This window comes from Onychomys torridus, chromosome 9, assembly GCF_903995425.1.
Source record: "Onychomys torridus chromosome 9, mOncTor1.1, whole genome shotgun sequence".
NCBI lineage: Eukaryota > Metazoa > Chordata > Mammalia > Rodentia > Cricetidae > Onychomys > Onychomys torridus.
In genome coordinates, this window is record NC_050451.1 from 22,886,482 (window position 1) to 22,899,849 (window position 13,368).

The following is a 13,368-nucleotide window of genomic DNA, read 5'->3' on the forward strand; positions in this document are numbered from 1 at the left end:
TAAGGATCCAGGCACCGTTGTAAGTGCTCTTTTCAAAACGACTCACTTAATTAAAATACCTATATAGAGTCGATTATCTCCCTAGTTTATAGATAGGAACACTAACGTTTTGAAGAGGTTCACAGCACCGTTTGCACAGCCACTGAGCAGCAGCGTTAGGGAAGCCCCGCCCAGTCTAAGCTTGTGGCCTATGCTTTTGACGCACCTGTCCTGAGCTCAATCCTTCCGGCCCACGGGTAAGCTCCCTTCTGTTGTAGTCTCAATTTCCACAGCTTTATTTAGGTATTAAATGAAAAATCCTGGAGTTAAGCAATTCACACACTTTAAATAGCTCTTATTATAATGTATCGCTGTAATTGTTTTCTCGCTGGAATTGGTGCTGGTCTTTTTCAGACTTAGAGATTAAACTTTATCAGAGTCTCCAAGTGAAACAAACAACAAGCAAGTAAAGTGCACTGACATCTGTGGTTTCAGACATCCGGGGAGGGTCTTGGGACACACCCTCACATAAGGGGGCCTACTGCATTCTTCAGACATCCGGGGAGGGTCTTGGGACACACCCTCACATAAGGGGGGCTATTGCATTATTTTTACGCTTGCTTTAAGATTTGTGTATGAAAAAAAGCATGCAAGGGACTTGTTTGAAATCACACAGCAAGGACCCAACCAGTGGAAAATGACCACGCTGGTGCATTCCCTGATATATGTGAAGGATGCAGTCCAGGGCACTGGCACCTTCACGACTGACCCCATCCTTCTTGGTCCTCTCTCGCTCAGGTGTTTCTCAAGAGTGACCGTGTGGCCCGCATGGTGCAGAGTGGTGGCTGCTCAGCCAATGACTCTCGGGAGGTCTTCAAGAAACACATTGAGAAGAGGGTGCGAAGCCTGCCTGAGATTGATGGGCTCAGCAAGGAGACCGTGCTGAGCTCCTGGATGGCCAAGTTTGATGCCATCTACCGTGGTGAGGAGGACCCCAGGAAGCAACAAGCCCGGATGACAGCCAGTGCAGCTTCTGAGTTGATTCTGAGCAAAGAACAACTCTATGAGATGTTCCAAAACATTCTTGGTATCAAGAAGTTTGAGCATCAACTCCTGTATAATGCCTGTCAGGTAGGTGCCTCTTCCTTGGGCCTAGAACTATGTATGGGTCAGCAGAGCCCATTATGAATTTTTATGGGCCACTTCTTGATGGAAAAACATTAAAATCATATTTTATAAGTGTTCTGATGAAAGATCGACTTATTGAAGACTAGATTATAATTGTGGTTTTATCAGATGTTAAAAGACACTGAATCATTTATGTGAGCCCTTAAGTGGCTCCTGGTCTCATGGATCCTAGGACTGGCCTCATTGTGGCTGAGGAGTAAGTAGGCACTATAAGAATGGTATAGCCTTGTATAAAAAGAGCTAGCAACCAACAGTATGATTTTATTACAAAGATAGTTCTGCTTTAAAGTGGGTAGTGTGTACAGAATGAGACATTCCTGTGTCTCCAGCTAAGAAGAGAGCTAGACACTAAGCCTGGGTATCCAGAGTGATTGACACAGAAATCCTGCTCAAGTTTGAGTTGAATCATAGCCCAATCCATCATGAGTCTCTGAATGCATCAGAGTAAGAGCTGGACCTTAGATTCTGCTCAGTACTACCCCCACATAGGCCAGTATTTCCCCTGGATGAAAGCTTGGAGAGCAAGCTACAGGAGATTTTGGTTTCCTATATACCCATCTGGTGCTATCTACTCCCTCAGAAAATATTCATTGAATTTACTTCACATAGCTTTGAACTATTCTGTGTGTGGCACATAAGAGCATGTTTTAAATGCATGTTCCAGCTACATCCCTAGAGAGTTTCAACCTGGGGCCAGCCTAGGAATTTGAATTTCAAACAAGGCCTTCCCTTTCTGGTAACTATGTTGTCCATTCCCTCTAAGAGCTGTCAGAATCCTTTACCCTTGCTCTTGTTCCCCTGGGTCAACTGTAGGCCCTGCAGCAGGTTAAGCAGAAACACTAATGGATTAGCCAAGAGCTGCCAGTGCTCAAACTCTCGGAGACTGAGGAGACTCTCTTCTGACCTCTCACTAGCTTTGAGGCCTTTGGGTTTTGTGACCCTCTCTCCATACTGATTTGAAATTATGCAGAGTTAAGCATTGATTGAGCCTTATGATGGTATGCACTTCATGTGGTAAGAGTTAAAGAACACATTCCATTTTAAAGTTTTCATTCGCTGTCACTAGGTCAAAAATGGTACTCTAAAAGCAACCTGGCACTTAGCCCCGTATTGTTATGGGCAGAAGGATGGAAGCAGCAGAGAGTTGATGGCTTATCTTTAGAAGGAAGCATCAGGCTTGGTTTTTATATTTCCCATTTGTGCTTTTCTACGTTTCTAAACTTTCTGTCTTAAGTATATATTTATTTTATAGATAGAAACAAATAACAAAAATCTCAGCAAATAAGTAGTGAAAACACCTGGGAGTGAGAACATGACCTTCTGAACCATTTCTTAGCCTTCAGCTGTTGACACTGAGTCTTCATGCCTTTGCCGTTTCCAAGGTTTGCCTGGGACTATTTGTATGCTTACTATACCTACTCAAATTCACTTTCTTTCCTAGCTCACCTTTACCTTAAGGAGTAATGCATGTGAAATCCCAACTTTGATGTTCTAGGTTTTCTTTTTAAAAACACACTCATTAAAGTGAAGCACAGCTATTAAAATAGAAACCCATCAGCACTAAGCCCTCTTAGATCATTTCACAGCACTGAGGACATGCAAGAGCAGCCAGAGCAGCCAGTGCTCTGGCATATTGAGAGTGGGGGGCAGTCTCTAATGCCACTCCCTCAATAATGCAACAGTGACCAGAGCAGCTCTCATCTAATGATTGCCTGAGCTGGCCGCAAAGATAGATAGCATTTACCCTCTCTCCCCACTGCCTGGTAGGATGGCAAGACAGGCCAGAGAGGGCTTTGGACTTCCTGAGCCCTGTAATGAAGAGTCACAGATGAAAGATCCGTACCCCCTCTTTCTCAGAGTGCACTCCACTTAGCAAAACACTGCCAATTCATAAGAGCCAGGATATGGAACTGAGTTGATTTCATCCTCAACCTAGTGACACTTTTTATTGTTTAGTTATACATTTTCTATGCCTTTGTGTTCTTGCAAGACAAGCAATTTCTAGGTGCTTCCAAAGCAGAATGTGCACATAGCATGTTCCTCTTATGCACAGCGCTTCTGAGGGAAAGCTGTAATCTGTTTTCAGGAGCTGTTTTTTTGTTTGTTTGTTTTGTGTTGTGTTGTGTTGTGTTGTTTTGGGTTGTTTGTTTGGGTTTTTTTGTGTGTTTTTGTTTTGTTTTGTTTTGTTTGCAAATTTCAGTGATGTCCCTCTCTAAAAAGCTGCCAGTGACTGCCAATCTCCTCTCAAAGGAGAGGTGGAATTTCTGAAAGAGCAATTATATCAGTTCTGAACCAGCTGTCTGTTATAACACAAGCTGTCTATCATAACAGAGGAAGAAAGTGAGAAGCCATCCCAATAGTCTCTCTATTTGCATATGCAAAATAAGGATCTATTTTGTGTGAGAATGGATGGATTGACCTCAGAAGAAGTTGCTCATACCCACCTAACATCCATTGTAAAACCATTGATAACTCATGATGATTGCTTTCCTTTCTCACAGTGCTGGGAGAGCACCTGCCTGATCATTTGCATTGAATTCCTACATAACTCACAAGCGCAAGGTGATCTCTCTGAGATGCATTGTGTCATCTGAGAAATGAAACAATGACTGTCCTGCTCCCCCTACATGAAATACAAGGCTGTTGCTGGTCACAATGACACAGTAAGGAAAATATTGTGGAGATACAGTCACTCTCCCCTTTCTCTCATTTATTATCTATCTTCTGCCCATTTGATCAATCATTTTCTATACTTGTAATGTGTTTAACATTACAAGTCATTCTTAATTACATCATTCTAAAGTGTGTGAACATTTCTCTTGAAAAGCACATTACAGTCTTGGGAGATGGCTCCCTCCAAACAGCGCTTCCTACAGAAGCATGCAAATTAACGCCAGCATCAGTGTAAAGGAAAGCATGATGGCATGCAATTATAAGCCCAGCCCTGGCCAGGTGGAGACAGGAGGATCCCTGGGGCTCACTGACAAACCAGTCTAACATACGTTTCAATTCCCAAGTCCTAATGAGAGACCTTATCTCAACCAAAAAGGTAGGTAGCACCTGAGAAGAAACACCAAGTACCTCTGATGTCCATATGCATATGGACATACTCACACAAACATGCACCCACAAACACTCAAGCATACACATGTTCTCTCTCTCTCTCTCTCTCTCTCTCTCTCTCTCTCTCTCTCTCTCTCTCTCCCTCCCTCCCTCCCTTCCTCTCCCTTTTTCTCACACACATGCATACTCACTTTCCCTTGCATATGCACACACATTCTCTCTCTCTCTCTCTCTCTCTCTCTCTCACATACACACACACACACACACACACACACCTATTCACACAACACAATATTGAAGGGATATGGATGAGTAGGAAAGATGTTTCCTGTGGCTTCAATTCTGATTTCTGAAAAGTGCCATACTGATTATATGTTAACACAGAACCATCAGTAGCATGCTTCTGACCTTCTCCAGAGCCATCATCTATGCCCAATAGGCAGTGTGGATAACATGAATGCCCCCACTGTCAAGAGATGACATTGGCCACCTGTAAATATCTAGAGTGTTTTCAGATAAACCTGGAAGACACATGGCATGTGATTTCTCAGTCTATAAATACCTGTACATTTCTAACACTGGCCAGGCAGCAGTGGCACATGCCTTTAATCCCAGCACTCAGGAGACAGAGCCAGGCTCTGTCAGTTCGAGTCCAGCCTGATCTACAGAGTGAGATCCAGAACAGGCACCAAAACTACACAGAGAAACCCTGTCTTGAAAAAAAACTAATAATAATAATGATAATGATGATGATAATAATAATAATAATAATAATAATAATAATAATAATAATAAACAACTATTTCTAAAACTGAGTTCTTCATCACTATAGAATTCTAATTCTCTTAATATTTCCTTTCATTTCCTTCAAACCATCATGCCTTTCATGGTGCAGTTTATCTTATGACTGTCTGCCTTGGACTTGATTAACACCTGGCAGCTTTTCACATAGTTTATTCGACTCTGAAGAGAAACCTCACTTTATCAGGCTTCCAGCTGTGCCCCAGATTGCTGGGTTGTATCATACCTCATTACAGAACCTTTAATCTCTACATGACAGCATAGCTTTTCACAGGGTCACAAGTTCCCTAAAGATTTGTTGACGGAGTATTTGCTTTTCAGTGATGACTCTATTTCTTAATCACTACTTTTAGCCCTGTAACCACAATAAATTCTGTGTATATAATGGTCTTACAGTAATATTGGTTGAGATTCTTTAAAATTTTGGAATAGGCTGTTGTAATAGTAGTCTAGTAATGCTATTTAGAAACATGCTTTTATTACTTATTCATTGTCTCAACAGATTTTTAAAGCATCAGATTGTGACCCCAGCATCATTTGTAGTGGTCTAGAGACAATGCCTAGACTCTTACAGTGCCCCAGAGTGCCCCATGGCATAAGTCCAAACGGTCTTATTTGCCCACTCCACCCATCCTGATGATTTTGAGTGTCATTGTGCTTGGATATTATATATGTTTATTACATTGTTGCATAAAATTGATCACAAATTTAGTAGCTTCAAAGCACACTTATTTGTTATCTTCCATTATTAAAACTCAGATTTTTTTTCTAGGTCAGAAGTTCAGGCATCTCTCTCCAGATTCTCTGTTTAGGGTCTCATAAGACTGGAATTAAGATATCAGCCAGATCCTCTTCTCCTCTGGAGGCTCAGCAGGGAGGGATCTACCTCTGAGCTCCTTCACATTGGTGCCACAACTCAGGTCCTCGAGGCTGTATTCAGAATTATCAACAAAGAGACTCTTGCTGTTCCTGATCCCTGGGTTCAGACTTGCTTTTAAAGGGGATTAAGTCAGTCACCAAGATAAATCTTCTTTAAATTCTAGTGATTAAGACTCTTACATCTGCAAAAACGCCTCATTCTTTCCATTGAACATTGATTAGAAGCAAGTTATCAGCTCTGTCTGTGGTTGTAGGAGGGACCATTTCTCATAGGTGTCATCCTGTCTTTGGTGGTAGGAAGGACTATTACAGGGCATTTCTCATTGGGGTCATTCTAAGGTCACACTAACTGTTCCTGTGACTAGTTCCTCTGTGTGCAATTTAAGGGAAAGTCTCCCTCACTACCCTGCTAAAATTGGCTTCTTTTAGTGTCTTTTTGTTCTTCTGAAATGGAGCTCTTATTATGATCAGGATAGTATTCCATACAGATCTATTATCTATACACACACACACACACACACACACACACACACACCCATGTGCACTCCCATTTGTTTCTGTGTGTCTGCTCCCCTCCTCCACAAAGACATTATTATACAACCCCAAGTAGATAGCTATGTAAAATAGGTGTACAAATCAAACATGGACTGAAGATAAATCAGGAAGAAATTTTAGAACAAATTTTTGTTAAGCATATAATTTTACCACTTATTAAAGATAAATGAAAATTTGCATGTTAATAAGATAGGCGTGCTTATTTTTACACAAAAAATTAAAACTTGGCTCAATACTTGATACTACTAGACAAAGCATCATCAACATTTATCAGAACTGATCAATATTTTGACTTGTAATCAGCAGTGCTGAGAATACTGCTTTGCATAAATATATACAATGTACAATGCAAAATGGCTGAAATATGTTTTGGGCCATTTCAGAAAGCTGGGAATTCTGTCCTAAGCCAAAGCCAAATTAACTTAACAAGTTCTGTAAAACTCAACTCAGTGATTCAGACTGATTTTTAAAGTCACACACTAACATAATATGAACCAAAGATGGGTACTTGCTGAGGAATGACAATCATAAAAGGCATAGAAGTTTTTCTATAATTAAACCATGATGGTTCTATAGAAATCAGAAAACTCTGTATGTAAAAACACTGTAATTTACAACATTCAACAGTCCTGCATCTGAGTCAAGGCCTTTCAGACAGCATTTGTTAGCACTACAAGGCATGATGGTCTGTTTGGGGCAAAGGTCATGACTCATAGTTGGAGAACCTGTGCTCTAGAGAATTTGAGATCAAGAGCCATCGTTTTTACATTTATTACCTTATAGCCAGCATCCGGCACTACAGGGCCAAGGCCTGACTCATGTAAATGCTCAGTCCAGTGTCAACAGACTCCTCAATACAGAAGTCCCGTGTGCTTAAACACTCCTGTTGTATAAGGGTGTGTGTTTGTTCCTTTCTTCCTGGCTAGGCAGAGTGGAATAGTGGAAGAGGTCTGTGATGATTACTCTCAATTGTCAACTTGATGAAATCTAGAATTCCCTGGGAGAAGCCTCTGGGGAGGAGCTGTCTTAATTAGGTTAAGCACAGTAAAAATGTCTGCTCACACAGTCACCTATTCCTTGGGTTGGGATACTGGACTCTATGAAAAGGAGAAAGTTAGATAAATACAAACATCTCTCTCTTTCTGGCTGAGGATGACATGTGACCAGTTAGTTCAGGCTCCTGATGCCCTGGTTTTCCCACCCTGATAGATCGCAAACTGTCAGTCAGCACAAAGCCTTTCTTTAAACTGCATTTGTCTCAACAAGAGAAAACTAGAACAAGGTCCGCATCAGCTACTTTCCTGATACTATGATAAAATGCCATGGCAACAAGCAACCAATGGAAGAAAGGGTCTATTTTGTCTTACATCTCCAGAGGGGTAGGAGTCCATCATGGCAGGAAGGCATGGCAACAAGATCAGGAATCTGAGAGATCACATCTCAACCACAAACAGGAAGCAGAGTACAAGTGGGTGAGGGTATGAACTCACAAAGCCTGCCTTCAGTGACTCACTTCCTCCACCAATGTTGCACCCCCCATAATCTCTCCCAAACAGTCCTACAAACTGGGGGTCAAGTATTCAAATACATGAGCCTATGGGGATAAGTCCTCATTCAAACCACTTAAAGACCAATTGGTATGTGATGTCAATCTACCTACCAGTATAGTTTTACAGCAGGATATCAACAAAAGGGCCACAGTGTTCTAGGAATGAGCATTCCCTCTGGTCACATTTAACCTGTCTCTTTCACCACATGGTTGATCAAAGAGAAACAGAAATTAAATCTTGTCTTTCTGAAGTCATGCACTGCCTCTAAAGAGTGTTGGCTATTTGGTGGACTTCCTGGTATTAAATGACTTTGTTTATCACATGTGCTTTTAGTCTTGGCAAACAGAGCTTAAAAAGATCAAGATGCATGCAGCATATTATGGAAAAATTCTACTCAGTTTGTGGAGACAAAATTAAAGGCACTGCAGATGGGGGAACTGAAAGCAATATCTAATTTTCAAGAGCATACCATAGTTTTTCATATTTCTTCCTCATTTGTTCCTGGAATACACAGTCAAATATTATCATTGTACCTGTTGTTACCAAGAAACTAACAGCAGTATAAAGTTGAAATTGGAAGACAGTGGGTATCCTTCATTAATAAGCAGAGAACTGGATGTTTTCTCTGCAGCCTTCCAAACTGCCACAGAAATTTCATCCCTCTCTTCTGTCTGTCTCCAAAATGGAATCATAAGTGTACTTGCTTCCTTGGTCTTTCCTCAAGCACTGAAGTACAGAGCTGTAATCAAAGGTGTTAAAGAAATGTAGCTGCAGAAAAGGCAGGAAGATTGTCTTCTACTTTTTATACCTTTTGCCAAATGGCAGTCCTCTTACACAGCCCCACACGATCTTGCACATTACAATTTGCTGTCTGCCTTCTGATACGTCTCACCAGCCCAGACTCCCTGCAACCTTTTTGCCTCCTCAGTGACTAAGACCTGGGATTTTCAGAAGCCTGGTCAGTAGAGTCTGGTACACAGATTACATTTTGTGGTTTAGCCTTTTTCTTTAAATCCCTTCTGAAACTCTGAATAAAAACATTTGTTTCTTCTCCTTTCTAGATGGTGATTAATTCTATGTTAGTCATTTATGGTAGATTCAGTCAGTGGAGGCCTGTGATCCCCCTGCTTTCCTACCTCCAGTTTGAACAGTAATAACAGCCAAATATTTACTATGTGTGAGGTGCTAAGTCTGGCAACAAATACATTTATTTATATTTATATAAATTCCTTATACGTTGTCTTTAAGATAGACATTTTAAATTATTTGTTAATTTATGTGTGTATGCTTACTTGTCAGTACTTGAACCATGCAATATCCACAGAAACCCAGAAGAGGGCATTGAATCTCTTGGAAGTGTGGTTATGAGCTGTCTGATGTGGGTACTGGGAACCAAACCAGGTCTTTGGGAAGAGCAGCAGGTGGTCTTCATAGCTGATCCTCTCTCCAGCCCCTGCAAGGAAGATATTTTAATAAAGAAGTTAAAGCTGGGGTCAGAGAGAAATAGAAAAAAAGGGGGAAGAGGGAGGAAGGCATTGAGAGAGAGGGAGGGAGGGAGGGAGAGAGGAAGGGAGGAAGGAGGGAGAGAGAGAGGGAGGGAGGGAGGGAGGGAATGGGAGAGGGTTTTAAGATGAAGCACTTTTCCAAGGTTAACAGCCATGAGGTAGAGGTAGGATTTAAAAGGAAGATTGAATGGTTTCGTTCTTTGCTGAATTGGTTGAAAATATTGAGGTACACTTTCCAAATATGCAGACATCATATATCTTTTCCATAGATACAGAAAATTTGGGGCATTAGAAAGTTTATTGATCTGCCTTTACCCTAGGAAGATTGAGTTTTACTTAGTTTTTTATGAGTTGCTTTTTATACAGCTTGCTTTTTTTTCCCCCTAAAATTTGTAGGGAAAAAAATCAGGTGAAAATACAATGCTGTGGCTTGGTTAATTGTGATCACGGTGGATATTTGTTTAGCGGTGTTAGTTTTGTGTTGGCTTCCTTCATCTGGCTCAGGTGGTCAAGGACAGTGGCTGTGGGGCAGTGGGAGGCAGCATAGTGTGGCTTCAGCAGCTGCACGTCCTCCAGACCTCAGAAAATGATGTGCGGTCTGGTCAGCCAGTCACAGCCCCACGGAGGAGGGACTGGTTGGGTTGAATAAAAAGAGATTATCTGAGATGTCAATTACCTTTTCTGCTCAATGGTAGAAAAAAAAGCATAGAAGAAATTGTACTATGAATATAGTGTGCTTGGTTGAGTGATTGGTCTCAGTTCTTTCCTTCTCCTGAATTAAATTTGAACACCCAGTTGTGGCTTGTGAACCATTGAGTAGATTTCTCTCCCTCCTGTCTTTGACCCTTGATCTCAGACTTGCTTTGTTAATGAGCTGTCCGTGGACCTAAAGTGCAAAGGGCTTGACATGTCTGGCTGCCAGTTCCTACATTTGGTCATCTTCCTCAAACATTAAAGCACAAGTAATGAGTGCTCCAAGCCTGGGTCTCAATGCAAGATACATGAAATTAAAACTGCTTATCCCACAATCTATAACCAAGCCAACCCAGCCCATGGCCTGAATTGTATAATCATGCCCACTCTAGAATAGCAAATCCCCCCAGCCAATTCTTACACTCATGGGCATGATAATAAGTACAATATGTCACTGAATTCCAGATAGTTTACTATACAGCAATATTGAACATAAAAAGTATTATGAGCAACAGAATGCTGAGGAGATGTAGAGAAGATGTGGATATAGCCATAATGGGTCCTAGCTAACTACCAACCTCTCTTTATACTGGCAACTGCTTTTATCCAGAACAGTGCACTTTCTCTCTCTAATTCTCTATATTCAACCCACTATGTTCATACACTAAACTGTATTTCTGTTTGCTTCCTCATTAGGATTAATGTGTTAACTTAAAGTCTTTTTCTGTGGTATTGGAATGAAGACAATAGGTACAAAATATAAAGATTTGACAACTGGGGACTAGTGATCTTCCTCATTATCCAAGAGAAAGCATGGAAGCTAAATAGATCAGGGACCCAACACATGGACTCCCTATTTACCAGAGGCAAACAGCAAAGCTCACAAGAAGCTGCAAAACTTTTCTTTTGTAGAGATCTCTACTTTGCTATTGTACACGTCTCTATTAGCTAGCTGGTTCTTTATAATAAACTGACCCCAATAACTCAGTATCTCAAAACAAATGTGTTAGTTACTGCTCACAAGCCTTCAGTAACCTGGCTGGTTCTTCTGGTCACTGCTGTACTTGTGTCTCCTTTTTGCTGTGGGTTTGATGAGGGCTGTGTTCTATTTGGGGATCGAATATCCATCCATGGTATGATTTGCATGACTTCTCTTGGGGTGAGTCCACACACCAGTGTGGATTTCTTCACTTGGCCAGTGGACAGGTTCCTAAATGAATGAGTAGTACAGCACGAATCCTGATTTGTCTTATAATAGAAACCCAGAGCCAGACATTAGTGTGAATGCTGAAAGATCAGCGAGACAAAGGAACAAGCCACTAGAGAAACTTCCCACCACTACAAAATCCTCAGGCCGAAAGGAAGGCGAGATCCTGTCTCCATGAATCCTCAGACTGAATGTCTGTGAGTCCTCAGCCAAAAGAGTTGGAGTTCCTGTCTCCTCCCACCTTATATGCCTTTCTCCCTCCAGCCATATCTCAACCTTCCTAGTGTTGGGATTAATGGCTTGTGTGCTTCCCAAATCCTGGGAACAAGGCATGAGATCCCAAGTGCTGGGATTAAAGGTGTGTGCCACCACTGCCTGGACTCTATGGTTAATCTAGTGACTGTCTTTGCCCTCTAGTCTTCAGAAAAACTTAAAGAGTAGAAACAAAATATCACCACAACCAGAAGATTCCAGAGCCTCTGGAGGTCTCATTCATGTCTCTCCCACCCTGACCTGTAGGAAACTGCAGAGGGAGCCAGAACACCAAGGTTGGAGAAGCAGACATCATCTGTTGACTAGAGGGGCTGAAAATCCTTATTGCATATGGCTAGTCACAGAAGGAAGAATGGTTGCCACTTTGGGAATCTACCATAATCCCTCAGGCATGAGTGTTATTAACATGTCCCAGTGTATAAGTGGTTAAAAATCAATGCAGCTGTCACCAAGGCATTGGTGTCAAGACATGTGCTCCAGCCTCTCCTATAAAATGGCATAGTATTTATATGTAACCTGTGAACGTCATCCATGATGCTTTGAATCACCTCTAGATTACTTGTATTTAGTCCTGGTGCATAAATGCTGTGTAAGATGCTGTTAGACTGTATTGTTAGGAAATAATGCAGACAATTTTTTTTTAATATTCTAATTCTCTGGTTGACTGAATCCATAGATGCAGAACCTGTGGCTATAGGGGGCTAACTATATACGATCAACTCATTTCACTGACTTCTACTAGTAAACAAGTAGTATTTTAGAAAATGATCATTTTATTGCTCAACACTATAAATGACAAGAAATTAGGCTCTGTCAGCCTAGTCTTTCTTGATGAAAAGAAAATTGAGATTCTGCTATGTGGAAATCCTTTTTAATTTTTCCTTTGAATTTTATGTGTGTGGGTGTTTTGCCTACGTGTATGTCTATGTACCTTGCCTAGCACCCATGGATGCCAGAAGAGGGCAGAAATCCCCAAGACCTGAGTTACAGAAGTTACAGATTGTTATTAACAGCCATGTGGCTATAGAGAAAGGAACCTGGATCCTCTGGAAGAATAGCCAGTGCTCTTAACCACTGAGCCATCTCTCCAGCCCCCATAAGAAAGTATTGTTGTTCTTAGAGGACTACTAAGAAATATAGAAAGGTAAGTGCCATCATTGGAATTGTCAGAATGGAGAGATTGCTTAGTATCATTCCAAATGCATTTCAGAGAACATACTCTCTCTGATTATTTTTGCTACTTATAGGCATTTGCCACTTTATGCTATTGCCCTGAGATGATGAAGCATGGGTTACCCATCTTAAAATATTAGCTTGGTTTCAGGAACACCAGGATATCCTTGTGGTAAGCTCGCATGAGAGGGGCATTAAGTGTATAGACCACACATTTACATGACAATGAAGTACCATCCATCCATGCACATACTTATAGGAGTTCAGCCTTTCATTTTGCAGTGCTCTGGAGAATAACAAGATATCTGTTTTCACAGAGGTGCTGTTTAATGCACAAGACAAGAAAAAGAAAGGCAACAAATGCCATTTCCTATGGCTAGAGATAAGGGCTTAGAGAAATATGTAGTAGAAGAAGAGGGCAAAGGGAAATGGTACTACCTGAGGTTATGTGAGCAAGGTGTCTCTGGGGTTTGACTTCTATGCTGAGGTTGGAAGTCTGGCA

General features: G+C 41.3%; 1 protein-coding gene across 21 annotated transcripts in view; it reads left to right on the forward strand.

Moving 5' to 3' along the window:
• The window catches only part of Cadps (calcium dependent secretion activator), a 457,300-nt gene that overhangs the window by 112,369 nt on the left and 331,563 nt on the right, over positions 1–13,368 (forward strand). For all 21 annotated transcript variants that reach the window (XM_036199656.1, XM_036199648.1, XM_036199650.1 and 18 more), the window contains one exon: positions 778–1,110. In XM_036199656.1, the coding sequence (XP_036055549.1) occupies positions 778–1,110 (333 nt within the window). The remainder of the gene's footprint in view (positions 1–777; positions 1,111–13,368) is intronic.